This window comes from Marmota marmota, unplaced genomic scaffold (genome assembly GCF_001458135.2).
Source record: "Marmota marmota marmota unplaced genomic scaffold, marMar, whole genome shotgun sequence".
Taxonomy (NCBI): domain Eukaryota; kingdom Metazoa; phylum Chordata; class Mammalia; order Rodentia; family Sciuridae; genus Marmota; species Marmota marmota.
The window spans coordinates 2034763-2062017 of NW_026000037.1; the positions used below are offsets into that span (position 1 = coordinate 2034763).

Genomic DNA, 27255 nt, shown 5'->3' on the forward strand with positions numbered 1-27255 from the left:
GAGGATTTCCTTCTTGTTTAAGGCCAAGCAGTATTCCATTGTGTATATATGCCACATTTTCATTGTGCATTCACCCATTCATAGACACTTAGATTGATTCCAAATCTTGGCTATTGTGAATAATGCTGCAGTGAACATTGGAGCATAGAGACTTCTTTGAGAAGTATCTTTATTTTCCTTGAATATATATTCGGAAGTGAGTTTGCTAGATTGAATAGTAGATCGGCTTCATTTCTGAAGAACCTCTACTGTTTTCCATAGTGGCTATACCAATTTACGTTCCCACCAACAGTGTACAGGACTTCCATTTTCTCTGTATCCTTGCCAACACTTTTGTCTGTTTTGTTATTTTGTTTTTGTTTTTTGCAGTAGTGGGAATTAAACTCAGGGAGGGCATTTTACTAGTAAGATACATTCCCAGCCTGTTTTATTTTATTTTTAGACAGGGTCTCTCCAGGTTGTGGAGGCTTGCCTTGAACTTGTGATATTCCTGAGCAGACACCTCTTTTTATTTTTACAGATGAATTACTTAATGAGGTTTTGAATTCAAACTTAATTTGCGGGTTTTCAAAGGCCTCGTAGGGAGCTGGGGATATAGCTCAGTTGATAGAGTGCTTGTCCCGCATGCACAAGTCTATGGGATTCTGTCCCTACACCATAAAAACAAAACAAACAAATACATAAATAAGCACTGTAGCAGAACATACTCATTTAGTGTAAATTATTTCACAAATGCAATTATGGAATAATGAATGATTGATGCTTAATATAAATTTTTCATTGCTTAGGAATTTATGGTCTAAATAAATGTGTGTTTGGGCACATTAATATAAATATTTTTACTTGCAATGTTTATCTGCATTTTATTGACTGTTTTGTACAATGTAATGGATCAGAGAGATTCCTTGTCATCAAGTACCACACGAAAATTTCAGGTGATAGTTACGAATCACTTCCTCCATTCAACCCCACTATAGTTTTAAATGTTTAGGGACTCTCGGAATATACAGTAAGGTTTTAAAGTTACTGCAGTGGAGAATGTGTTTGTTAAACAGTGTCTACTCTTGGAATTGCTAAAGTAAGTTTCAAAGGCATCGTAGGGAGCTGGAGATATAGCTCAGTTGATAGAGTGCTTGTCTGGTGCTACATCATAGGACCTGGTGCTACAACTACATTTTTAATTGCTATAATGGAAGACTTCTTTTATTTTCTTTTGATACGGTATTTACAATCCATGGACTTGTGCCATTTTCCATTTGGCACTTTATTATTTGGCCTAAGGCTGTGTTGTAACAACTCATGAGCTTTGGAATGATCAGCAGTGATAAAAGTACTTTCTTTCACACAGTTTTTATGCTTCCTTCAGATTGTAAAAGCTTTCCTGAGATTTCAACATTTGTATAATTAGATTTCTACATTTTATTTTTCTGATTTCTGGCTATTATATCTACAAACATAGCTCTGAATTATTTTACAGAAGGTTTAATATTTGCTATAGAAAATCTGTTGCAAGAGGCTGGCTAGTTGTGAACATTGAACAAATATGTAGTAAAGTGATATGCAGCACATTTTGAGAAAAGATGTTAGTGTGTAAAATGAAAACTTCTAAATCACACATGCCTGGTTACACTTAAATTTGCAAGAAAAGTCCTAAGACAGAAATGTCGCCAATTATAATATAATGTAATGCAGTGTTAATTTTAGGAGACTATAAGTGTTACCACTTACTTAAAATATAATGTTTCCAGGTTTTGGAGTTTCTGAATTGGTCACTACCATGACATTAAAATCAAATGCAGTTTTTTAATACTGTAGGAACCCTTAGAATCTGTGAATATGCTGGAATTGTGAAATTCCAGTTTCCTTACCTAGAGATAATAACTGTTAACATTTTGTATACTTCTAAGATTTTTTTTCCTGCTCCTATATATATTTTAATATAGTTGATCTTAGGACATAAAAAGTTTTATATTTTTTTTCTCTTAAAGTTAAACATTTAACTTTAAAATTTATTGGCCAACTTATTTTAAAAAACTGTATAATGGCTGTTATATGGATACATTTTTATATGGATATAGCTCGGTTTTTTGTCTTTTACACAATACCTTTATTTTATTTTTATGTGATGCTGAGACTTGAACCTAGTGCCTCATGCATGCTAGGTGAGTGCTCTACCACTGAGCCATAGCCCCAGCCCTTACATTTTTATATGGAGAGGATTATTTTATCCTTCTTCTAAAATGAAATATTTAACTTTCCTTCCTTCCTTCCTTCCTCCCTCCCTCCCTCTCTTTCTTTCTTGTTTGGGTTTTCTTTTGGTTCTAAGGATTGAACCCAGTGGTATTTAACCACTAAGCCACATCTTTAGCACTTTTTCTTTTTATTTTGAGACAGAGTCTTGCTAAGTTGATTAGGGCCTTCCTAAGTTGTGCAGGCTGACCTTTAACTGGTGATCCCGCTGCCTGAGCCACCCCAGTTCCTGGGATTGCAAGCATGCACCGTCACACCTGCTTAGCTTTTTTCTGTTTTTCTACACTATTGCCATGAAAATATTTGTGTACAGATATTGCATTTATTATTGCTAGAAGTGGAATTATCAGACTAAAATATGTGATTTATAAAGATTGTGACAAATGTCATTAAGTTCTTGTTTTTTATAGAAAAGTTGTTCTAATTTATAGTTGATGTGACAACAATTTAAAAATACAAAAAGCTTAAAGCAAAACTCATTTTATTTTCACATTAGACTTTTTCTTTAGTTTATTTTCTTGACTGGAAAGATCTTTATTATGAGAAGTTATACTGATTAGTTTAGATAAATACAGATTTTAAAAAGAAAATGAAAAAATAATTATCAATTACGTGTCTTCTCTCTATATAAAAATGGTAAATTTTTAGATAAAAGGTGTAGCTGGACTATTACTTGGGATTTTATGTTCTGTAACAGCATAAGTTCTTAACTTTTATTTTATCCTTGGTACTTACCATATGACTAGCATGTAGTAATACCCAGATTTGTTGAATGAATAATTTTAATTTTCTTGAGAAAAGCCCTCACAGTAAATGATGAATTTCAGATATATATAAAAATGAACACAGCATCCTTCGGCCGTACCACAGTACAATAAAGTGTATTATTATTTTCATGTAACATTCTTTTCTAACATTCATTTAACATTCATGTAAATTTTTTGATATTTTAAAAAACAGCTGATATCTTTAGCAAGTTTAAAAACTAGTTCAATGAATTTAACATTTGCAGTGTGAAGATGCCTGTAAAAGCCTGCCCTAAGCCTGCCCTACTCTGGAAGGATGAACATAGGGATGTTCAATGAAAGAAATATGGTGCTTTTAATATTTGTATTTACGTATTATCTTTTTTTAAAAAAAAATTTTTAGTTGTAGATTAACTCAATATCTTTATTTATTTGTTTGTTTTATGTGGTGCTGAGTATCGAACCTGAATCCAGCGTCCCACACGTGTGAGGCAAGTGCTGTACCACTGAGCTACAACCCTAGTCCTGTATTTACATATTATCTTGGCAGTGAGTCACTTCATATGCACCATTAACAATTAGCTGTGATAAATAGCATTCTTAACGAAATAAATACAAATTGGTGACCATCAAATTTAATTCCATTTTGCATCTAAGTGTCCCAGCCCAGGCTTTTTCTATTTTATGTAGAGGAGTTTTAAATTGTCTTTTATTTTGGACAATTTATATATCTTTATACTTTTACCCTTGCCTTTTTATCTGTTTTCAGAATTTAGATATTGGGTTCACGGTAATTTAAAAACCATCAAAAGGGTTAACTGAATTTTGTAAAGTGAACAGTGGCCAGAGCCTTAGACTAACTGGAATCCCCAGCCCCAGCTGGGGTATCTTTAGCTATCAAACCAAATATCATCACTCACATAAACATTCCTCATTCACTTTCATTTTTACAAATGGTAAACTTCTTATATGAATAATCAAAAGGCTGTCTTTCACTAATTATGTATTCAAAATTTACTGCTGTATTATTACCTGGCATCTTTTCAGATGAGCCTACAATATCAGAATGTGACTGTCAGTTGAATCTCATAGGATGAGCTCATTAGTGGTATGTTTCTGGTGCAGAGATTTGAATGAAGTGGTTTAATTGACCATAATTATATTTCATTCTTCATATACCCTTAGGATATTTAGAAGGAATCTATTTGAGTTTCTATTCTTTAAATATATACACATTCTATATTTTTAAGTTTTTCACAAACTCAAGGGATTGAGGATTTCTCTCATGCATTATTAAATAAAATCTTGCTTTTTTTGGAATAAATACCACAACCTGTGGAAATTCTGTTAATTCCATATTGGTTCTTGGCAAATTTTGGTTTCTTTTGATTCTATTTCTTGTTGGCTAGACAGAAAAGTGTCTTCTATCACTCCCAAGATCCTAGTCTTCCTTGCCAAGTTCTCATGCATATTTATAGTTTTCTGTAATAACAATTCAACAGGAAAGCACATTTGGAAAAGTAGATTACTTTTAATCAGGAAATATTCAGTGCCAAAATCAGGACTGTAGTTTTAACCTTATTAAATATTTTAGAGCTTAGCTCTTTCATTCTTCTTATTATTTTTTTTACCTTACTTAGGCCTCCTTTAGGAGAAATGAGAGAGCAAAAGTTAGTGAAAGGATTCACAATTTCTGTTATCAACTTCAGTCCTTATTAACTTTGGTGAAATCAGTCCTCCTCTCAGGTTCTAAATGCAATTTAATTTACATTTTATATTGGTTGTCTTGTTTTATGTTTGTAAATAATGTTGAGGTTTCAATAAAAAGCAGTTACTGCATTTGTATGACCCTTTGGTTGCTTTTCTAAACATTTGGAGACTGCTGACAGTACACACTTAGGGTAAAGGAGATACTTTGCATAAAGACTGATATCAATGGGTAGGGCTAATGTGATTCTTTTGTGGTTTTACATTTCATTCACATTTCACTTAATGCAGACATGGAATAATTGTGCATTCAGCTGATCTTGACCTTGAATCCATTGGTCTTACTACTTTCCAAAGAATTACTGATACAGTGAATCTCACATTATGTCTACCTTTGTTGAACCACCTCATATTTATGCATATGCTGAAAAATTATTTTTTAACATCTTTAAGTTACCAAAGATGCTGTAATGTGTACAGTGCACTTGCACACAAAAGTACACAAAATGTGTTGTGTTTTTTTTTTTTTTTTTTGGTACCGGGGATTGAACTCAGGGGCACTCAACCACTAAGCCACATCCTCAGCCCTATTTTGTATTTTATTTAGAGACAGGGTCTCACTGAGTTGCTTAGCACCTTGCTCTTTTGCTGAGGCTGGCTTTGAACTTATGATCCTCCTGTCTCAGCCTTCTCCAGCCCCTGTGATTATAGGCATGAGCCACTGTACCTGGCAGAATGTGTCATTTTGACCTAAGTTTTTGTTGTTGTTCCTCTTTGTACTCTTGGTGCTTGGCAGATAGTAATAACTAAGTGAATGTTTATTGGGTGTTTGAATGAAATTTCATGAAACATGTTGTTAATTTTTCAGATAGAGTTCTTTTGCTTTTCAGAGTCAGAACTATTGGGGGATTTTGTTTATTTATACACACACACACACACACACACACACAGACACACCGTTATTTCAGGTATATCTGTGAGGGGATTTATTATGGAAGCTGAAGCTGGTGACTCTGGGAAACACCTCATAGGGCTCAATCCAAGTCTAAGAGGCCCCTAGTCAGAGAATATGATGGTATAATTCTATCTGAGGCTAAAAGCCTGAGAATCTGGCGTGTCACTGGTACCAGTCCCAGAGTGTGAAGGTGGGAGAACCTGGAGTCACCATGCTCAAGGGCTGGAGAAGAAGGGGTTCAGTTCCAGGAGAGAACCGTTTACCTTTTCTCTACCTTTTGTTCTATCTGGGATCCCAGTGGATTGGATGGTGCCCCCACCACATTGAGGGTGGTCTTCCCCTCATATCATTCTCATTGAGAAATAATTAATCCAGTCAGGTTGGTGCTTTTTTCCCATAATACCTTTAATGAGATATAATTAATGTACCAAGGAGTTTATCCAATGAAAGGGTCCAATTCATCCATCTTTAGTATATTTACAAATTTGAGTAACAATCACTAACATCAGCTTTAGAACATTCCTCTTCCTAAAAAGACATCCATTACCCTTCACCCATCACCTTCCAACTGACCTCTCCCCCTGTTCTTAGTCAGCCACTTATCTGCTTTATAATATTTGCCTATTCTGGACATTTCATATAAATGGAACAATAAAGTATGTGACTTTTTTGGATTGTCATGTTTTCCTTAGCATAAGGTTTTCACAGTTCATCCACATTGTGTTATTTGTTAGTACTTCATTCTTTTAATTGCCAAATAACATTCATTTATATGGATATATCACATTTAAAATATCCATTCATTGATTGGTAGACAGTTGGGTTGTTTGTATACTTTTGGCACTCATGAATAATGTTATTATGAATATTTATTTAAATAATAAAATTAAATAATAATAATAATAATAATAAATTTAATATTTATTAAATAATAAAAAGCTGGAGCTAGCTTGAACCCAGGGATGCTTTAGCATTGAGCTACATCCTCAGGACACACTGTCCTGTCTGCCTCCGCCTCCGCCCCACCCTTTTTTTTAAGCTCCTATCTTGCAAGGTTGCTGAGGCTGACCTTGAACTTGTACTCCTCCTATCTCCCAAGTTGCTGGAAACACAGGCATGCACCATCATGCCCCGCTACATACAAATTTTTGTTTGAACATCTGTTTTCAGTTCTTTTGGGTATATATCAAGGAGTAATTTAACTTCCTACCTACTTACTGTCTGCCCACCTACCTACCTACCTACTTGTCTGCCCACCTATCTGTCTTTCTCAGCGTAGTGATGTATTAGAAGGATTCGCTGGACTTAACAGCTGTGACACTCATGTAATGAAAGATACAGATCAGCATGAACAAAGGGAAAAGGTTCTTAGGGTGAAGTCCAGGAGGAACCAAGCACAAACTTCTAGGTGTGCTCTCCTGGTGCAGTGACCTGGGAACATACTTAATTTTCCTAGCAGTGTTGTGTGATGACCTGTGTGCAGTATTGTCAACCATGAAAGTTCATGGGAGCCTTAATACCCAGAATTTTAAAGGGGGCCAATCCTGTAGGTATCCTGCAGTGCTAGCCTGATTGACCTCATCTACTCAAGATTCCAGACCTCCCAGAGTAAAATCAAATGGTCACCATGAATCGCATGTCAGTATAAACTTAACTGGACAAACTAGTGGAGTTTGGCAGAAGGCCTTAGAAAAATCTGTTAAGCATCACAATCCAAATTCCCAGAGTTATCTCCCAGAAGACTTCTTTTTTTTGAGAGAGAGAGAGAGAATTTTTTTTTAATATTTATTTTTTAGTTTTCAGCGGACACAACATCTTTGTTTGTATGTGGTGCTGAGGATCGAACCCGGGTGGCATGCATGCCAGGCGAGTGCGCTGCCGCTTGAGCCACATCCCCAGCCCCAGAAGACTTCTTAGGGCTGGTTATCAAAGCAGGCTTTTGCCACGTGCAGGCTTTTAATTAAATCTTTCTTGAACATTGTCTGTACTTATTATTAAACTCAATGCTTTATTAGATTTCTTTAGTGTTTCTGTAAGTCTTTTGTCTGTGCCAGGGTCCCTTCTGGACTTGCATGTTACATTTAGTCATCCTGTCTCCTTAGGTTGTTCTGGACTGTGAAAGTTTCAATTCCTTTTCTTATTTTTGCTGGCTTGTCAGTTTGAAGATACACACAGTCATGTCTTCTGTAGAATGCCTTTCAATTTGAGTTTGGTTGATATTTTTCTTAGGATTAAACTGGGATTATGGGTTTTAGGGAAGAAAACCACAGAAGTAAAGTGCCATTCTTAACCATAGCCTGATAAAGGTGTCTGTTAATTTTGGTCTTTTAATATCTAATTTAAAAATATCCAGCCTTAAAGACATCCACAGACTGAAGGTAAAAGAATGGAGAAAAACCTCCTATTCACATTAATCTTGCAAACAAGCAGGGATTTCTATCCTCATATCTGATAAGGGGGACTTCAAGTCAAAATTACTCAGAAGACAAAGAAGGCCATTTTATACTGCTTAAGGGAATTATATATCAACAAGACATGAAAATCTTAAATATTTATGCCCCAAACGATGGAGCATCTACATACATAAAACAAACCCTTCACTATCTCAAGAATCAAATAGATCACAACACAATCATACTAGGTGACTTCAGTACATCTCTCTCACCAGTAGCTAGATTATCATAACAAAAATTAAAGAATACAATTAATAATTTAATACAATTAATAATTTAATATTTTATATTTAATAGACATATAGAGAATATTTCACCCATCAATGAATGAACACACTTTCTCTTTAGCAGCACATGGAACAGTCACTAAAATAGACCACATCTTTATCCACAAAGCAAAGAGGGAGAACTTCCAAATTCATTCTACGAGGCCAACATCACCCTAATACCTAAACCAGACAAAGACACTTCAAAGAAAGAAAACTACAGACCAATATCTCTAATGAACCTAGATGCAAAAATCCTCAATAAAATTCTGGCGAATCGGATACAAAAACATATCAAAAAAATTGTGCACCATGATCAAGTAGGATTCATCCCTGGGATGCAAGGCTGGTTCAATATACAGAAATCAATAAATGTTATTCACCACATCAATAGACTTCAAAATAAGAACCATATGATCATCTCGATAGATGCGGAAAAAGCATTCGACAAAGTACAGCATCCCTTTATGTTCAAAACTCTAGAAAAACTAGGGATAACAGGAACATACCTCAATATTGTAAAAGCAATCTATGCTAAGCCTCAGGCTAGCATCATTCTGAATGGAGAAAAATTGAAGGCATTCCCTCTAAAATCTGGAACCAGACAGGGATGCCCTCTCTCACCTCTTCTGTTCAACATAGTTCTCGAAACACTGGCCAGAGCAATTAGACAGACGAAAGAAATTAAAGGCATAAAAATAGGAAAAGAAGAACTTAAATTATCACTATTTGCAGATGATATGATTCTATACCTAGCAGACCCAAAAGGCTCTACAAAGAAACTATTAGAGCTAATAAATGAATTCAGCNACAAGGGGGACAAATGAATGTCAGTAGAGGGGGCAGAGAGAGAAGAGGGGAGGGGAGGGGAGGGGGGATAGTAGAGGATAGGAAAGGCAGCAGAACACAACAGACACTAGTATGGCAATATATAATTCAATGGATGTGTAACTGATGTGATTCTGCAATCTGTATATGGGGTAAAAATGGGAGCTCATAACCCACTTGAATCAAAGTGTGAAATATGATATATCAAGAACTATGTAATGTTTTGAACAACCAACAATAAAAAATTAAAAAAAAAAATAGGCCCGACTCCAACATGTCATCTTGGGAACTGAATTTCTCAAGAAGAGTCCTAAAGTTCCAGAAGTAAAATTAAGAAACAGTAAATGGGGTGGTATCAAATTGAAAAGCTTCAAAGCAAAGAAACAACATGAACAGAGAGCCTACAGAATGGGCAAAATCTTTAGCACCTGCACCTGAGATAAGGCATTAATTTCCAGGATATACAAAGAACTCAAAACACTTAACACCAGAAAAGTAAATAACCCAATCAGTAAATGGGCAAAGGAAGTGAATAATCACTTCTAAGAAGAAGAAATACAAACGGTCAAAAAAGCATACAAAGCTGCGCGCAGTGTCACACTCCTGAAATCCCAGTGGCTCAAGAGGCTGTGACAAAAGGATTGCGAGTCCAAATCCAGCCTCAGCAAAATGCAAGGTGTTAAACAACTCAATAAGACCCTGTCTCTAAATAAAATACAATCCCTGGTACTCCTCTCCAAAAAAAAAAAAAGTTCAACATCTTTAGCAATTAGAGAAATACAAGTTAAAACTACACCGAGATTCCACCTCAGTGTAGAATGGTAATTATAAAGTATATAAGTAACAATAAATGTCGATGCAGATGTGGGGAGAAAGGTACTTTTTCATACATTGTTGGTGGGACTGCAAATTGGTGGAACCAATATGAAGAGCACTATGGAGCTTCCTTAGAAAACTTGGAATGGAACCACTATTTGAGTTATTCCACTCCTTGTTCTATACCTAGAGGAATTAAAAATTCTACAGTGATGCAGCCACAGCAATGTTAATATCAGCTCATCTCAAAATAGCCAAGCTATGGAAATAACCTAGGTGTCCTTCAATGGATGAATGGATAAAGAAAATGCGGTATGTATACACAATGGAATAATACTCAGTCATGAAGAAGAATGAAGTTATGGCATTTGCCCATAAATGGATGGAACTGGAGAATATCATGCTAAATGAAATAAGCCAATCCCAACAAAGCAATGGCCGATTGTTTTCTCTGATTTGTGGATACTAACCCAAAACAAGGGAGGTTGGGGAGGGGAATAATAGAAATCCATTGGATTAGACAAAGGGAAACAGAAGGGAAGGGAGCCGGGAGGGGATTAGGAAAGAGTAGAACTTTCCTAGCCTTGTATTTGAATACATGATCAGGGCAACTCTACATCATGCACAACCACAAGAGTGGGATCCTAAATAGAATAAGTTATACTCTATGTATGTATAATTTGCCAACATTCATTTTACTGTCATGTAACAAAAAATAGCAAATTAAAAAGTAAACATGCACTTCTAAGTAAAAATAATCAGAGAACATTCTAGAAGGCTAAATATTTGCTCAGTATTCACTCAGTTTATTTATTATAAAACGATCGAAACTCAGCTCAATTTTATTGTAGAGTATATTTTTTTCTCTTGTTTTATTACACAGATAAATCAAATCATTGAACTAGGAGGGAAGCAGTTGATTTATTTGCAATAAAAAATGAGGTAGCAATGCCTGGCTTTGCAGGAGCGCCTATGCTTGGAGAAAGGCTCGTGCTGCTCCCGGCATCAGTCCTTTTCAGTGACAGGCTCTTCTAGCCTGCAGCCTTCTTTTCAGGGGTGTCAAGATTTCTGTGCATGATTCATATTTTTCTAGAGGGCGCAGGGAAAGGAAGCCAGGAGATGAACATTGATCAGAGCACAGGGCAGACAAGCTAGATGTGCTCTTTTCTTGCCAGATCAGAATCTGGAGCGACACCAGGAAGACTGTCACTGTTTTCTTGTGTCTCTTTCCCAAGATGAGCTGGAGGTCAGCACTGGGGGCTCCAGATGATGCAGCCTCATTGGTCTCCTTTGGCTGCCTGACTCTTCCTCCTCCTGCTGAAATGCCAGGTCTTCTGGAAGCCAGTCTGTGCCTCTGGGGTTCCCAAGAGCCTGTTTAGATTCTTGTATCATCCTGTACAATTGCTTTACCTAGTCCTTAAGTATCTGCTAATATCTGTTTAATGTCTCTTTTACCTAGAGTCTAAGCTCCATGGTGTAGAGGCCAAGTCAGTGTTGTTTTTGTTGTATTCTTGGAGTCTGGCCAAGCACTAAGACATAATATCTGTAGTAAAATGAATGTATCTTTGTGCATGAATGATTGAGTAAATGATTGTGTGAATGAATGGTTGTTAGATACTGAAACCTCTACCAGCATCTCTGCCCATTTGAGTGACAGACTTGTTGAGCATCAATATATAGTTGCAACACACTGGCCCCGTACTTACCAGAAGTATCTGAGAGGGGGAGACTTGTGTGCTGTATCTCAGCGATCTCATTCTGTGCTTAGCATATAGGTCTAATTTCTCTGGGCGTTGTCTTTCTCCATAGATTTCTTGGGGCATATTTCCAGCCCAATATCTTTATGTGTAGCACATTCGCCATCTGGGGATAAGCTTTGATTAAAAGATGAAATCTTTTATTCTTTTAAAAGGTATTTCCCTCTGTCTTGAAGATTGTTTGAATGTCTCTCTTACTCTTTGTCAGAGTTTTCTCCTCACACCTCTTGCCTTTACATCAGAACATCAGAACCAGGACATTCCGTACTTTGATCAGCACTGGTTGCTTCTCCTCAGGTGGACACTGCCTTTCTGGTCCTCTGATCTGAGGACGCTGAATCTGAGCAGCTTTATTTGCTTATGTGAATTTGATGTGCTTTGGGATGGAGGGAATTTGCTCTATACAAAAATTTGGAACATCCCTTTAGCTAATCGAGGCAGGGGAGTGTTGTTTTTCTTTCCTTATACGCAAAACCTTTTATTGTCAACTAACCATTAAAGGAGACCAGAGGAAACGGTTTGAGCTTATGATCTGCTAGGCAGATCTGGGTTTGAACCTTCACGTGAGGTTCCTGCACAACCTGCACGGGTTGTGGCCCTGTCCTCCGCTGCTACCTGGCTCTTTCCTGGCTTCCATTCCACTTGGTACCAGCCTGTGCCTCTGCTGTTTGCTGCTTTGTCCCCTTCTGTAATTTTCAAAATATTATTATCCCATGTATTTATTTCTTTATCCAACAGTGTATTTATATAATATTACAAGACACTCTTTTAGAATGGTCCTGGTAACACACACAACCACACAACCACAGAGCCTGTTCATTTTATTATTATTCACCCATATCACACATTTCCTAAGAAAAATAATGAAAGCAAAATAATTTAAAAAATTTTTACTATGAGAAATTTGAGGTATTTTGTAATCATTTCTTTCATTTGGGGGGCATTTGGTTATCCACTACTCTGTACAGTTGACTACAGATTCACTTTAAGAAGTTTGAGAGCTGAGTGCAGTGGCGCATGCCTATAATCCCAGCAGCTCGGGAGGCCAAGGCAGGAGGATTGCAAGTTCAAAGCCAGCCTCATCAATGGCGAGGCGCCAAGCAACTCAGTGAGACTCTGTCTCTAAATAAAATAAAAAATAGGGCTGGAGATAGGGCTTAGTGGTCCAGTGCCCCTGAGTTTCACAATTCCCAGTACCAAAAAAAAAAGTTTGTGAATAAAGTTTGTTAGTAGACCTGCTGTAGGAGCCAGTTAGTCTGCATCCCTCTCTTTCTTCTCTGTTCTTGGAGTTTTCATTTCTTTATTGTTTATATTCATCATTTCCCAGTTCTTTGTCATAATAAGAACTGCAATGTTTACTAAGCAGTTTCCTATTCAAAGCATTTTCTGGTGATCATAGTGAAGTTATTCAAAGAATTTAGTGAATTAGACAAAGCAAAATTTTAATAAGATATGAACAAACTTTTAGGCAAAGCTTTACATTTTCATGATGCGTATCTTTCTCTTTTATTATCACCCGTTTTTTTCCCCCCTCAAATGAAGTTTCCATGTTTTATGAGATCTTTTCTAGGCTGTTCATTTGGCAAAAATAGATAGGTTTTTATTTTTGTTTCATTTTTTTTAAAAGAGAGTGAGAGAGAGAGAAAGAGAGAATTTTTTAATGTTTATTTTTTTTTTTTTAGTTTTCGGTGGACACAACATCTTTATGTTATTTTTATGTGGTACTGAGGATCGAACCCAGCGCCCCGCGCATGCCAGGCAAGTGCACTACCACTTGAGCCACATCCCCAGCCCTTTGTTTCATTTTTAAATTTTTTTTTTTCAGTTGTAGATGGAATGAATACCTTTATTTTATTTATTTTTATGTGGTGCTGGGGACCGAATCCAGGGCCTCACGCATTCGAGTCAAGTGCTCTACCACTGAGCTACAACCCCAGCTCCAAGTAGGTGGGTTTTTAAAAGTTAAAAGTTCATTTTGCAAATGAGTAGCTGTTTTGCTTTTTCCCCTGATATGAGCACTTGAGCCCCAGGACTCTACCACTGAGCTACATCTCTATCCTTTGTTGTTTTTTTTTGTTTGTTTGTTTTTTTAATATTTATTTTTAGAAGTAGTTGGACACAATATCTTTATTTTGTTTATTTTTATGTGGTGCTGAGGATTGAACCCAGGGCCTCGCATGTGCTAGACGAGCACTCTACCACTGAGCCACAATCCCAGCCCCCCTTGTTTTTTTAAAAATTTTGAAACAGGGTCTTACTAAGTTGCCCCATACCAACATCAAACTTGTGATGGTCCTGCCTCAGCTTCCTGACTGTGCCGGCTTGGTTTGCTGTTTTTAAGTTGAATTAACGCACAAAGCTTTGTGATGTAAGGGAGGCTCGTTTGGATAATAACTTATTTCAGGTTGAGTGTCCCTTATCTGAAATGTTTGGAATTGAAAGTGTGTAGGATTATGAATTTTCTTAATATTTTGAATATTTCCATATATGTAATGGGATATCTTAGGGATTGGATTTATATCTAAACAGAGATGAATTTGTGTTTAACCTACATGTTATTCCAGGGTCTGAAGGTAATTACATCTGCATTTTGGCTACAGTCCATTACCTGAGGTCAGGTGTGGAATTTTTCACTTTTGGTATCATGTCCATGTTCAAAAAGTTTTAGATTTGGGAACATTTTGGATTAGGGGTGCTCTACCTGTGTTATCTTTATTAGATTTAACTTCATCTATAATCAGCTTTGAGCGTAGCTTGTAGTAAACTTAAATTAAAATGTGATTATAATTTTTCATAATATTTTAGAAATTGGATTCAGATCTTAATGTAAACATTAAACTGAGTATGAAACCTATATTGTTTCAAATATAAAATATTTGCCTTTAGTTTGATTATATGTATTTTCCATGATTTTTAGACACATCCCCTGCCCTTCCCTGCCACTTCCATGCTAGGGATCCAACTGGGGCTTTGCACAGTGCTAGGCAAGTGTTCTGCCGTGGAGATTCACCCTCAGGCTGAGTGCCTGCTTTTTTTTTTCACTTGAATATTTTCCTTCCTCTTTCCATTAATGTCTTAACATTTTAATTATGAGTTATGAGAGCTTCTGGCTTTTGTAGCTTTTCCCATGTTTCCGTGGGGTTCCTAATGTCAGTCTCCCAGAGTTAGATACAGTTTCTGGCTAAGTGCTGGTTATGTTCTTTCTTGTCTACTTTCTCAGCTCCCTGTGCTCTCACCTTTGAAATTGTTAGATATTTTCAACCTCAGCTTGCTTATGTAGAAGAGCAGAAAAGCAAACAGGGAAAGGCGAGGTTGAAAGGGAGGGGGACCTGAGTACTCGTCCTCCACTCACCCTGTGTAGCTTGTCTCACTTTCTTCCTGCCTCCAAGTCCCCCTGTTTTTCTATGCTTTTCCGAGTACTTGTGTTGATGTTTTTGTGTTTTATCTGGGGGAAAAAAAAATCAGTGGGCAAGCAAGCATGTTGATGGCTCATGGCACTGCAGTGGAGCTGGAATCTAGCTGGGCTTTTAAAAAAGCCTTGGCGTGAGTCTCTACGCTATGGTAAGGGAACAGTGCAGTCTTTTCCCCTTGTGAAGCTCATGCCTTTCATGGATTTTCACTTAGATCTAAGCATACATTTCCAACACTGCTTCCGGTTTCTGCTACATCTCCACTGAAGAAGCATCTGGGAATGTACTGTAAATCCTTTTAAAGCTTGGAGTTGAGATTTCTGTTTAATTTTATCTTGTAACTTTTTAAACAAAATATGTGCATTTTAAACACTTTAATTGGCCCAGCAGAGAATTCAGAACTGGTGTCAACTTAATTGCTACTGCCTGGCTTCTCCTTCATATGTTGTGATTTGTTAATATGAAATTGCAAAATGAAAAGTAATTTTTGACATAGTATTTTTTTTTTTTTTTAAATAATAGTTTCTAAAGGGCTTTTGTCTCTGGCAGTGTAAAACTCAGACACCTAGCAAATAAGAGGATCTTGGCTTCATAGGTATATGAAAACATTGTCAGTCCCTTGTTTCAACACCTTGGAACTTGTCCTTAAAAGTTTTATTGTTTCGTTTTGTTTTTTAATATGATCATCAGGTGCTTTGATTTCTGTGGATGTTAATTAGCATTTTTTTGTTTTATTTTGGGTTTTGCAGTTTGTATGTTTGGAATGCTTGTCTTGGAAATACTGTAAAATGTTTATGGGGACATTTTCCTTGGGAAATTTTAGCTTACTCCTGTGTCTGCTTGCTTGACAGCTGTTTCTTCACTTCTAACTATGTTATTAATTCAAAAAGCTGTCAAGCTGTTAGCAGCTGCCCACTGTTTTCATAAGGGCAAAATAAGAAAGGATCCAACTAGTATCAGAAATGTTTAGGTTAGATTGTAGGAATAGTTTTCTGACAGTTATGATATAATTTGTTAAAAGCTAAGTTGTAGAATTAAATAAAATTAAAAAGCATAAAATAGTATTTGTTGAAAGATGAAATACCGTCTGAAGGTAGGACGATGCACCACCTGGCTTTGGAATTCCCTGTGGTTCCCGGATTCTGCGGCCTGGGGTGGTTGTGGTGCTGCTGTTTCCTCACACAACCAGCTTTCCCCAGGCCTTTCTAGCAGCACCTCAGGACTCCTCTGTGCAGTAGTTACTCTTTAAGTTAATAACATGTTTATTTTGGAATTATTCCTTTAGCCATAGTCAGACTAATCATTTTTTTAACTTTCAGGTGCTAACATCAAAATGTAAAACTGGTTTGCCTTTAAGAAATATAGTGACTAGACTCACCCCCTCAAGAACAAAAAATAATAAAAAAAAATGAAGAATTAAATTTTTGCTCATGAAATTACAAATGTAGTAACTTGTGTTTTACCTTTTATCACTAGTCCTTCAAAATATAACTTTATAACCATTTCTCAAACATTTAAATAGAATAATATCTAGCACTTATTAAATGTCTACCATGTACTATGTAAAATGCAGTTAATTTAATACACACTATACTGTTTAATTCGTATAATGGCCCTTGGATATTTGGTTTTATTATTTTTAAGTCATAATAAGGAAGAAATATAGAGATTGAAGTAAATTATCCAAAGTATGCAATAAGTAGTGGATTTGAGATTTAAACCCAAGATAATTTCTCACAAAGTTTTAAAATTTAGAAAATAAAAAGAAGCAAAATATAAAATTGTGAAAACATTAAAATGTCACCTGAACCACACAACATGTCCCATGGGGGCTTGCATTTTGAAAGGCTAGAAGGAAATACGCCACACTGCTGGTAATGGTTAATTTTAGGCTTTTGGAAATACAGATAATTATTTTCTCCTTCATGATATTTTATAGGTTGTATTTATTAAATGTCAGCCATCATAATCATTAAGGTAGAAGTTGTCAGTATTATTTTAAAAAATCATTTTTAGTTGTAGATGGACATAAATAACTTTATTTTTATGAGGTGCTGAGGATTGAAGCCAGTGTCTCACCCATGCTAGGCAAGCGCTCCACCACTGAGCCACAGCCCCAGACCTTGTCACTATAATTTTTATGTTATTTTTCCCTTCTAATTTTTTATTATTTTTATTGAAAAAAGTCACAGTTACATACATTTACAGAGTACAATGTGATATTTTGAATTTAGCATAGTCTGATCATGTTTCAGAAGGTTTTCATTGGTGCATTATAACTATGCATAATAGTTGGATTTCATTGTTATATATTCATACACACACATAACATAATTTGATCAGTTTTTTCCTTAGCACCTTCCCTTTCCTTCCTCACTTCCATGTCCTGATCTCCTTCCTCTACTTTTATTTTCATGAGATCCTCCCCATTTTTCTCTTTATTATACTAGCTTACACATGTAAGAGAGAACATATGGCCCTTGACTTTCTGAGACTGACTTATTTTGCTTAACAATGGATAGTCTCCAGTTTCATTCTGTTTCTTTTTGGCTGAATAAAACTTCATCGTGTACATTTTCTTCATTTCTTCATTCATTCATGGACACCTAGGCTGGTTCCGTAATTTAGCTGTCATGAGTTTTGCTGCTGTAAACTGCATTGTGTTGATTGCTGCTGTATTTTGAAGAGTGTGTAGGTGCTTCTTTTTTAAATTTTGTGCTGAACTACATTAAGAAGTTACATGAGACGCGTATTCCACACAGGCAACCTTCAATACTTTAAGAAAGCATCATTCATCAAATAGGGGAGTATTTATTACAACATGGAGTCTTTTGTAGTTAAAAAGAAATTAGGAATGGAGAATGTGTCACTCCGGCCCCAGATCATCTTTTCATTCAGTTTTGGATTGATTGTTCATCAATATTCCCACTTTTTCCTGCTATACTCAAATCCCAGTTGTCATCTCATGAATCTGTTTCTTAGTTTCCAAATACCTCCTTCCTCCCTCTCCCCCTCCTTCCTTTCTTTTTAAAAATTATTTTTAAATGTAAATGGACAAAATATCTTTATGTATTTATTTATTTTTAAATATTTTTATTTTTTTAGCTGTAGTTGGACACAATATCTTTATTTTACTTATTTATCTTTATGTGGTGCTGAGGATTGAACCCAGGGCCTCACATGTGTGAGACAAGCACTTTACCACTGAGCTACAGCCTCAGCCCTCTTTCTCTCTCCTCCCCCCTCCCCTCTCCTTACCTCCCCTCCCATCCTTCCTTCCTTCCTTTCTAACACAGGGGTGCTCTACCACTGAGCCACATCTGCCAGCCCTTTTGATTTTTAAATTTTGACACAGGGTGTCCCTGAGTTTCTGAGGCTGCCCTGGAACTTGCCATCCTTTTACCTCTGCCACCAGAGTCACTGAGATTGTAGGCATGCACTGCCACCACTACCAGTGCCAGGCTCCTGGCTTCTCTTTTAATGCAAGTTTTCAGATATCTAGTTGCCCAAGTCTTTATCCTTAGTGTTCCCCCAATTCCCTTTTGCTTTTCAACCCACCCCCTCCAGATATAATTAGTTTTCAAGATAAATTGATCTGCCTTATTTTTTCCTCTACAGCCTCCCTGCTCTTACTTTATTCAGACTATTGCCAACTCTTACCTGAGTTACTGTAGCAGCCTTCTGAACTGGTCCTACTCTTTACACTCTTGCCCCTGCCCCTATTCTAGTCTTCATGCTAACTTGTAATCGCGGTGATCTTCCAGAAGTGCAGATCCCATCCTGCCATTTCCCTAATTAAATAGCTTGATTTCTCCCTTGTTGTAGGATAGAGGCTAAATTTTAGCCATCCCGATATACACTACAGTTTGTTTTCCTAATGTATGTATAAAGTTCTCCCCTAAGGCATTTTATTGTTACTTTCATCTAGGTAATTCCTGTGTTCATCAAATCTATGTCATAGGTCAATTCTAAAAAGGTTTTTTTTTTTTTTTTTGACCATCTATTTAAAGTCAGTGACTGCCCTTTTAGTAAATTCCATGCAATATAGTTATTGCCTGGAATTGTATTTTCAGGAAGCAGCATTATATGAAATGGTCATTTATTCAGTATTTGTTTGATTGATGCTTCTTTCTGCAGATGACCTTGCCTCAGTTTTTTCCTGAAAGACTATAGATATAGAGACTTTCTTACTAACTCCTGCTAACTCCCTACAACCTTAAGCTTTTCATCTGTATAGTTTTCTTTTTTTTTTGTACTGGGGATTGAACTCAGGGGTGTTTAACCATTGAGCCACATCCCCAGCCCTTTATATTTTATTTAGAGATAGGGTCTCACTGAGTTTCTTAGGTCCTCGCTAAGTTGCTGAGGCTGGTTTTGAACTCGTGATCCTCCTGCCTCAGCCTCCCGAGTCTTTGGGATTACAGGCTTGTGCCACTGCACCTGGCTCATCTATACTATCCTTTTCTGTCATTGCTGGGGAAGATTCTATTTGGGAAACATTAGATTAACTAAGTACGAAGTGAAAATATATGTGCAGTAGACTAGAGGAATATTAAATATCTTTTAGGAAGTTTAGTGGTGAAAGAAAAAGTAATAAAATTTAGGTAGGAAGAATATCAAAGTGTATGTTTTGAAGGATGGGAAGAACAATATAATTAATATATAAATAAGCATAAGAATATAAGTTATAAAGCTCTAGATTATGATTTCCAACCTATTTTAATGTACCTATATCAGTTTTATTGACACAGTTGCAGAATTAGAAACTTGGGGTTTAATGGATTAGAGAAGACTACAGTTAAGACAGGAATAGAGAAGGGATCACTGATAAAGCAAGGCCTAGAATGTCAGGAAAGAGACAGAATTCTCTCTCAGTTCTGTAGATCCCTTCATTGTTCAGGGAAGTGGACCAGTTCCTTAGCATGGGACTGCCAGGTTCATGAAGAGGACTTTTTTTCTTTGTTTTTTTTTTTTTTTTTTAAGTGAATGTTCAGTTTTCTGGTTAGATTGTCTTAATTTTTCTTGAGGAAAAGCCCTTCCCATCTCTTGATCAAAGTGACACTTCTTCTTCTTTTTTTTTTTTACTACTTTTTTGCTGCATCTGGTGATGCACACCTGTAATTTCAGCTCCTGGAGGCTGAGTCCAGAGGATTGCAATTCCAAACCCCCCTGGGCAATTTAGTAAGACCCTGTTTCAAAGTAAAATAAAAAGTAAAAAGGTCTGAGGATATCACTCAGTGGTAGAGCACTTGCATAGCATGCACAAACTCCTGGGTTTAAATGAACAAAAGAAAAAAATCATCTCTCATGACATAGATTTTCTTATTTTAGTGATTTTCAAAATATGTGTTTCATGAAAGTGTCTCGGGGTATCTCTTTATAACTTCCTCTTATTGAAAAAAATAAGACTACTGACTACTTAAAAATCAGACATCTGATATGTATTAAGTACAGAATTTCAGCACATTGAAGATTACCGGATTATAGTACTGGTTGATTTAATTTCAGAGTTTACTTACCTGAATTACTGTAGCAATCTTCTGAACTGGTCCGACTCTTTACACGCTTGCCTCTGCCCCTATTCTAGTCTTCATGCTACCTTGTAATCATAGTGATCTTCCAGAAGTGCAAAAGAAAAAAAAGGAAAAAATTCTTCCTAGCCATTTATATGCATGTAATTGTATTTTTAAGAATCATTGATTAGGAAGGATGTACCCACTTCTAAAGACATTGTATCTATATTGTGTACTTACCTATTAGCATGAGAAATTATCCATCCTGCTGCAGTACTTAGTTTATATAAATAACTCCTGTGCTCCAAGGAAGGGGCATTTGCTGCTTACAGAGCTTGTGCAAATTGTGTCTACTTCTTGCTGTATGATAACTGCATAGTAACCAGTAGTGATATCATGAATATCATAATAATATAGTATTACTAAGTTTAAGGGGTTTTATATTTGTGATAGTTATTACAAACACTGCTTTTATCGGATAAATATAGTATATGTGTACTTCATGTATATGCATGTGTGTGTATGTTTATATAGTCTACTGTAAAAGACAATAAACTGAGAAGTATTGATCTGCTTAAACCACTCTCTACAGTAATCCTATTGCCAGATCTGCTGACCATTTCTGCTTAGTCCTCTGTATTTTCTGTTGTCTAGTGTTTTGATGACCTTTAAAATTCTCTTCCCAGATGTTGTTTTCATTTGTGTGTGTGTGTGTGGTTTTGTTTTGCTGCTGGGGACTGAACACAGGCCTCCTACATGCTAGGCAATTACTGTACTATGAGGCCATTACCTCAGCCCCCAAATATTTATTTTTTTTCATGAGGGAGATGTTAAAATATTTAGAGAGAAGTGACATTGTATCTGAAGCTCACTTTATAAAGGTTCTACAGAAAATTAAAAGAATTTCAAAAAACTAAGTAGGTATGTCAGTGTGCACACTGATTACTTGTGTGTCCAGAGAGAATGTGAGATTACTCATAAAACAAATGGGGCGAAGATTAAAAACTGGTGAATTTTAGTAAAAAATATGCAGAGATTTATTATACTGACTTTTCAACTTTTTCTAGGTTTGAAAAGGTCAGAACACCAGAGTAAGCCAGCCTGGTTGTACCAATAGTAGCTGCTGCAGTGGTTTGGACTTGGGATCTCTCTCAAAGGCTGGTGTGTGAAGGCTTGATCTCAGTGCATCAGTAATCAGAGATGGCGCTTTTAGGAAATGATTCAGTCACGGGCTCTCTGACCTGGGTGATGGGTGAATCCCCTGAGGGAGTTGTAGCTGATGGCGTGAGAGTGTGATGGTGAGGCCGATGTGGAGGAAGTGGGCACAGCGGGTATGCCCTGGAAGGACGTGTCTTGTCCCTGCTGGCCTCTTCTCCCCTCTTTCTGCCTGCTCTGGCTGCCATGAGTAAGCAGCCTTGTTCTGCCTCTCCCTCTGCCTCACCACAGGCCCAAGCAGTGGAGTAGGCTGACCATGGACAGAAACTTCTGAAACTGTAACCAAGAGATCTTTCTCCAAGTTGTTTTTTCTCAGCACTGCACAGCTGAGTAACACAGTTGTCCTCTGTGGTAAACACTAACTATGATCCTGCCAGTGATTGCTGGACATTTTAGGACCTTAAACTCACGTGCACTGCTGTCAAGTTCAATTTTAATTTTATTGGTAAAATTAGAAAAAAAAAGAAGAAAGAACAAATAGGCAAAATAAAATTCAGTTCTGATGATGTTGCAGAGAGACTTACTGCTGGTAACCTTAAAATAGAGAAAATGTTTGGGATAATAACTTCCATTATGCATTAAGAGACCTATAATTCATGCCTTTTCATGTAATAATTCTTACTTTTTAAAATAAATCCTGAGACGACAACTTAAAAGAAATAATTAAATGTGAGCTCATGTTTATCATGTGGTACTCTTCTGGCTTTCTGGGCAGAAAACAGAAACATCCAAATTCTATAAAACTATAGAGGTTCATTTGTAATTGATTCATTAGGAATTGTTTCCTAATATTAACAAAGTCCCTCTCTTCTCCTTTAAATTTGTCAATTGCCTGTTCACTGACTTCTCATTCTTTTTGTTTTCCTCTTATCTATAAAATGTAGGTGATGCCCACCTCTCTGCCTTTGACCCACATCTCTCTTCCCTTGGTTGGTAATTTTAATTGATCTCATGGCTTCTAGTACTGTTTGTATGTGAATCTCTCAGATCTAAAATTATAGTCTTGTTCTTTTTCCAGAGCTCCATTTGTGCCATCTGTATTCCAACTGCTCATTTTTTGATCTTTTGAATATCTTGTTCCATGTTCAAACTTTGTATATATAATCTATCTTTTTTTTTTTTTTTTCCTGGTGGGGCTGGGGATTGATCCCAGGGCTTATGCATGTGAGGCAAGCACTCTAGCAACTGTGCTATATCCCCAGCCCCCCTTAAAAAATCTATCTTAATTATTTTCCCTCCTAAATATTTTCTGTGGTTCATAATTTCTTTGCCAGTCCATCTGGGAATGTTTAGCATACATTTTCTTTCTTATTTTACTTCTAAAACCTTTTAAAGTATCGCTCTGCAGTACTTTCCAATGTGTTTCCATCATCTACATGTAGTTGCCCTAGTTCAGTCTATTTTTTTTTAAAAAATTTATTTATACTCTCGTGGTTTTGGTAATTGAACCCAGGACCTTGAGCATGCTGCACATATCACTGTACCACTCAGCCACTGAGCTATACCCCAATCCAAGCTGTTTTTAAAGGTTATTTGCAGTGGGGCCGTACTCGATCTTCCTTCCCTGTCCTAAGCACTATCTTCTCTCTGATGAATCTTCTATCAGAGAAGCCTTCATGAAGCACAGATTAGACCACATATACTGCTCTCTGGATTAAAAACTTTCAAAGATTCTTAGTTTGTACAGAGAATATCTTGAACTACTTCACGGAGTCTTCAGGACCCTGCACCTTACAGCTTCAACTTTATTTCCTTCCTTCAAATCTTGTTTTCTTTTCATCCTCTTTGTCTCATCCTATTTCTATTTCTCTCATTCTTTCCTCCTCCTGAGCATGTTGTCATTTTGTGGCCTCTGTCTGACCATTTCCTTGTTTTTACATCTCATTTATCACTCAGGAGTTGGCTTTCAAGTTGCCTCCCAGCAGGAAGTCATATTTTCTTACTGGGAATTTGAAAAGGCTTTTCTGTGTTTTTGTTGTACTTAGTATACTCTTCATTATACTATGGCTCTTAGGTATGTGTTACTGGTTGTTTCTAAGTTCTCAAGGTTTTTAAAATCTGGATTTATGTTCTATTCTCCAGTTTTCTTTGTACATTATTTGGCACGTAGATTATTCGTAAGGCATATTTTTAAGTAAATAAAGCCTGAAGAGCTACTTTCTTTTGGAGGTTATTTCTCCCATCCAAGTACTAACCAGGCCCGACCCTGCTTAGCTTCTAAGATTAGACAAGATTGGGCACATTCAGGGTGTTATGGCAGTAGATTGGAGGTTATTTCTTAGTTGAGAGAAGGAACAGAGTTCTAAAGATATTCTGCTTACATGCCAGAGACAAAACAATCAAATGTTTTACAAGGATTTTTTTGAAAGTAATTTTGCTAAAAAAGAAGTATGAAGTTAGATATGTAGATGAGATCTTGGATCACTGACTCAAATCATTTTCAGACAGATGAAACCTAACTTTTAAAGCTATCAGGAAGATAGACTTAATAGTACATTTAATCATTCAAGCAATATTTATACAAGATTTACAAGTAAAAAATGCTGTCTTCAATATTTCTACAATATCTAACTCATATTTTATGTATTCCTAGTTTAGCTCTTGATATTCTTTGAATTTTTTGGTGTTTAGCCTCTTGATTCTTAAGTGGATCTTTTCCTTCTAACACTTCTTTTGCTGATGATGAGTTTTATTTTTCTTAGTTTCTCTGTCATGGCAAAATTAACATTTGGAAAACATTCTGTTTTGCAGGTGTCCTGGTCAGATATTGGAGGACTGGAAAATATCAAATTAAAATTGAAACAGGCTGTGGAATGGCCCTTGAAACATCCAGAGTCTTTCACCCGAATGGGTATTCAGCCACCTAAAGGAGTTCTCCTATACGGGCCCCCGGGATGTTCTAAGACCATGATAGCAAAGGCTTTGGCTAATGAAAGTGGACTGAACTTTCTAGCTATAAAGGTAGGGTGTTCAGCTTTCTAGTGGCTGTGTTCTCTTCCATCGTCTTCCCACCCTCCTCCACTGACTTCTACCCTCAGGAGAGTGTGTAAAGTTGCTGCTTAAGAAATAGTTTATTTTTTATTTGAGATAGATGACAATATAATATGAGGGGAACAGAGACAAGAAATAAATTGGTGCATATGACTGTAGCAAATCATGGTGGACAGTATCTTGATTTTTCAGTATTTCTTAGACCCATGCGTACCAAAAACTACTCTTTTGTTTTTGATTGCTGTAATTATACTAAAGACTTTTTGTTTAAGAGTCAATTGTAAATAAGATAATGAATTCAGCATTTACACACATAGAATTTCCAAATCCAAAAGATACTTTTTTTTTTTTTAATGGTAAAATGTTTGATTCTTTTTGGGGAGCAGTACTGAGGATTGAACCCAGGGGTGCTTAACTACTGAGCCACATTCCCAGCACCATTTAATTTTTTATTTTAAGGCAGGGTCTTGCTAAGTTGGTTATGGTCTCATTAAGTTGCTGAGGATGGTCTTGAACTTGTGCTCCTCCTGCCTCAGCCTCTCGAATCTTTGGGATTACAGGTGTGGGCCACCGTGCCCAGCACAATGCTATATTCTTTTTTTTAAAATTTTTTTAGTTGTAGTTGGTACAATATCTTTATTTATTTATTTTTATGGGGTGCTAAGGATCGAACGCAGTACCTCATACATGCAAGGCAGGTGCTCTAGCACTGAGCTACCGTCTCAGCCCCACAACGCTACATTCTTTAGAAATGCCTTTCTAGTCAGAGAATAGTACTTTTTTAAAAAAATTTATAGTTGTATACAATACGTTTATTTTATTTCTTCATTTTTATGTGGTGTTGAGGATTGAACCCAACGCCTCGCATGTGCTAGGTGAGTGCTCTACCACTGAGCCACAACCCCAGGCCCCATAGTATGGTTTATTCTGAACTACTCCCATACATGTACATTTTATTTGTTCATTGCCCTGTGTCAGCTGAGACATATAATTTTACTTGATATGTAGTTTCACTTTCAGACCAGATGTTAATCTTTCTTTTTATATAACATTATTATATATTCAGTTAGTAAATACATATAAATAAAATCTTAAATCCATTTTTATGGATTATACCACCAAAATTTATTAAGTATCAGTTTATTTCAGAAAAGCCACATGATGAATAAAGTATTTGGATATCACCAGGGAATTTTTCATGTTACAAAATGTGTTTTCTATCATAGAATATTGAAATCATTGGCAGATGGAATGCATGAAACCTGATTTCAGGTTTTGGCATGACTTAAAATTATGTGGAATGATATTCAGATGTATTTGCTCCTTCTGAATGTCTTCAACATAGTTTCTTTTATCTGTTGTTCTGAAAGATCTTGGAGAGTGACTACAATGAAAGGTAATCCTTTTTACACTGATCAGGGATAGCGAAGCAGCCATGGGTTTAAAGGGTGCAGGGATGAGATATTTTGAATCCCCAAAATACCTTGATTGTCTCTGGTCTGTTACCATATGGACACAGCTATTCTACTGGCATTTCTATGCTTTATCCAGTCATTTCCATTTCTCTGTTCCTGTTTTGTGTAGGCCACAATTCTATATTGAGAATATTGGAATGTTTTCTGTCTAGTAGAACATGAAACATTTGATGAGGACCTAATTTGAAGGTTTTAGACTTGTATCTCAAGGAGGAGCACTTCTGTTTTCTTATAAGTAGCATTTTCTTGCTCACTGTTCTTAAAACGAGTGATGTTTTAACTCAAAATTCATAAAATTTTTAATTCTTTTAAAAAGGCTACACACAGAAAAATGATGTTAAGAAGTTGTTGTTATTAAGTATTATTATTATTTTTTTACTGTGCTGGGAGTGAAAATCCAAGGCCTTGTATATTCTACACAAGTGCTACCACCAAGCTACACCCGAACCCAAGAAATTATCTTAATTGTTTGGGTTTATGTATAACTCAGAAGTCAGGTTGTATCTTGGGCTGGGGTTGTAACTCAGTGGCAGAGTGCTTGTCTAGCATGTATGAGGCACTGGGTTCGATTCTTAGCACCACATAAGAATAAACAATAAGGGCATTCTGTCCATCTACAACCAAAAGAAAAAAGAAATCAGGGCCTATCCTAATTATTAATTTTTTATTTAATGTGGTTTGTTTGTTTTCTAGGTAGTACTAGGAATAGAACTCAGGGGTGCTGTACCACTGAGATACATTCTCAGGTCTTTTTTAAAAATTTGAGACAGGGTCTTGCTAAATTGCTGAAGCTTGACCTCAAACTTGGCAGTCTTTTTGCCTCAGCTTCCTGAGTAGCTGTTATTACAGGCATTTGCCACCACGCCTGACTTA

The 27255-nt window shown here is 36.5% G+C and overlaps 1 protein-coding gene across 6 annotated transcripts in view; it reads left to right on the forward strand.

The window, feature by feature from the left end:
- Positions 1-27255, forward strand: part of Spata5 (spermatogenesis associated 5) — a 371863-nt gene that overhangs the window by 146228 nt on the left and 198380 nt on the right. For all 6 annotated transcript variants that reach the window (XM_048812010.1, XM_048812011.1, XM_048812012.1 and 3 more), the window contains one exon: positions 24668-24877. In XM_048812010.1, coding sequence (XP_048667967.1) covers positions 24668-24877 — 210 coding nt within the window. The remainder of the gene's footprint in view (positions 1-24667; positions 24878-27255) is intronic.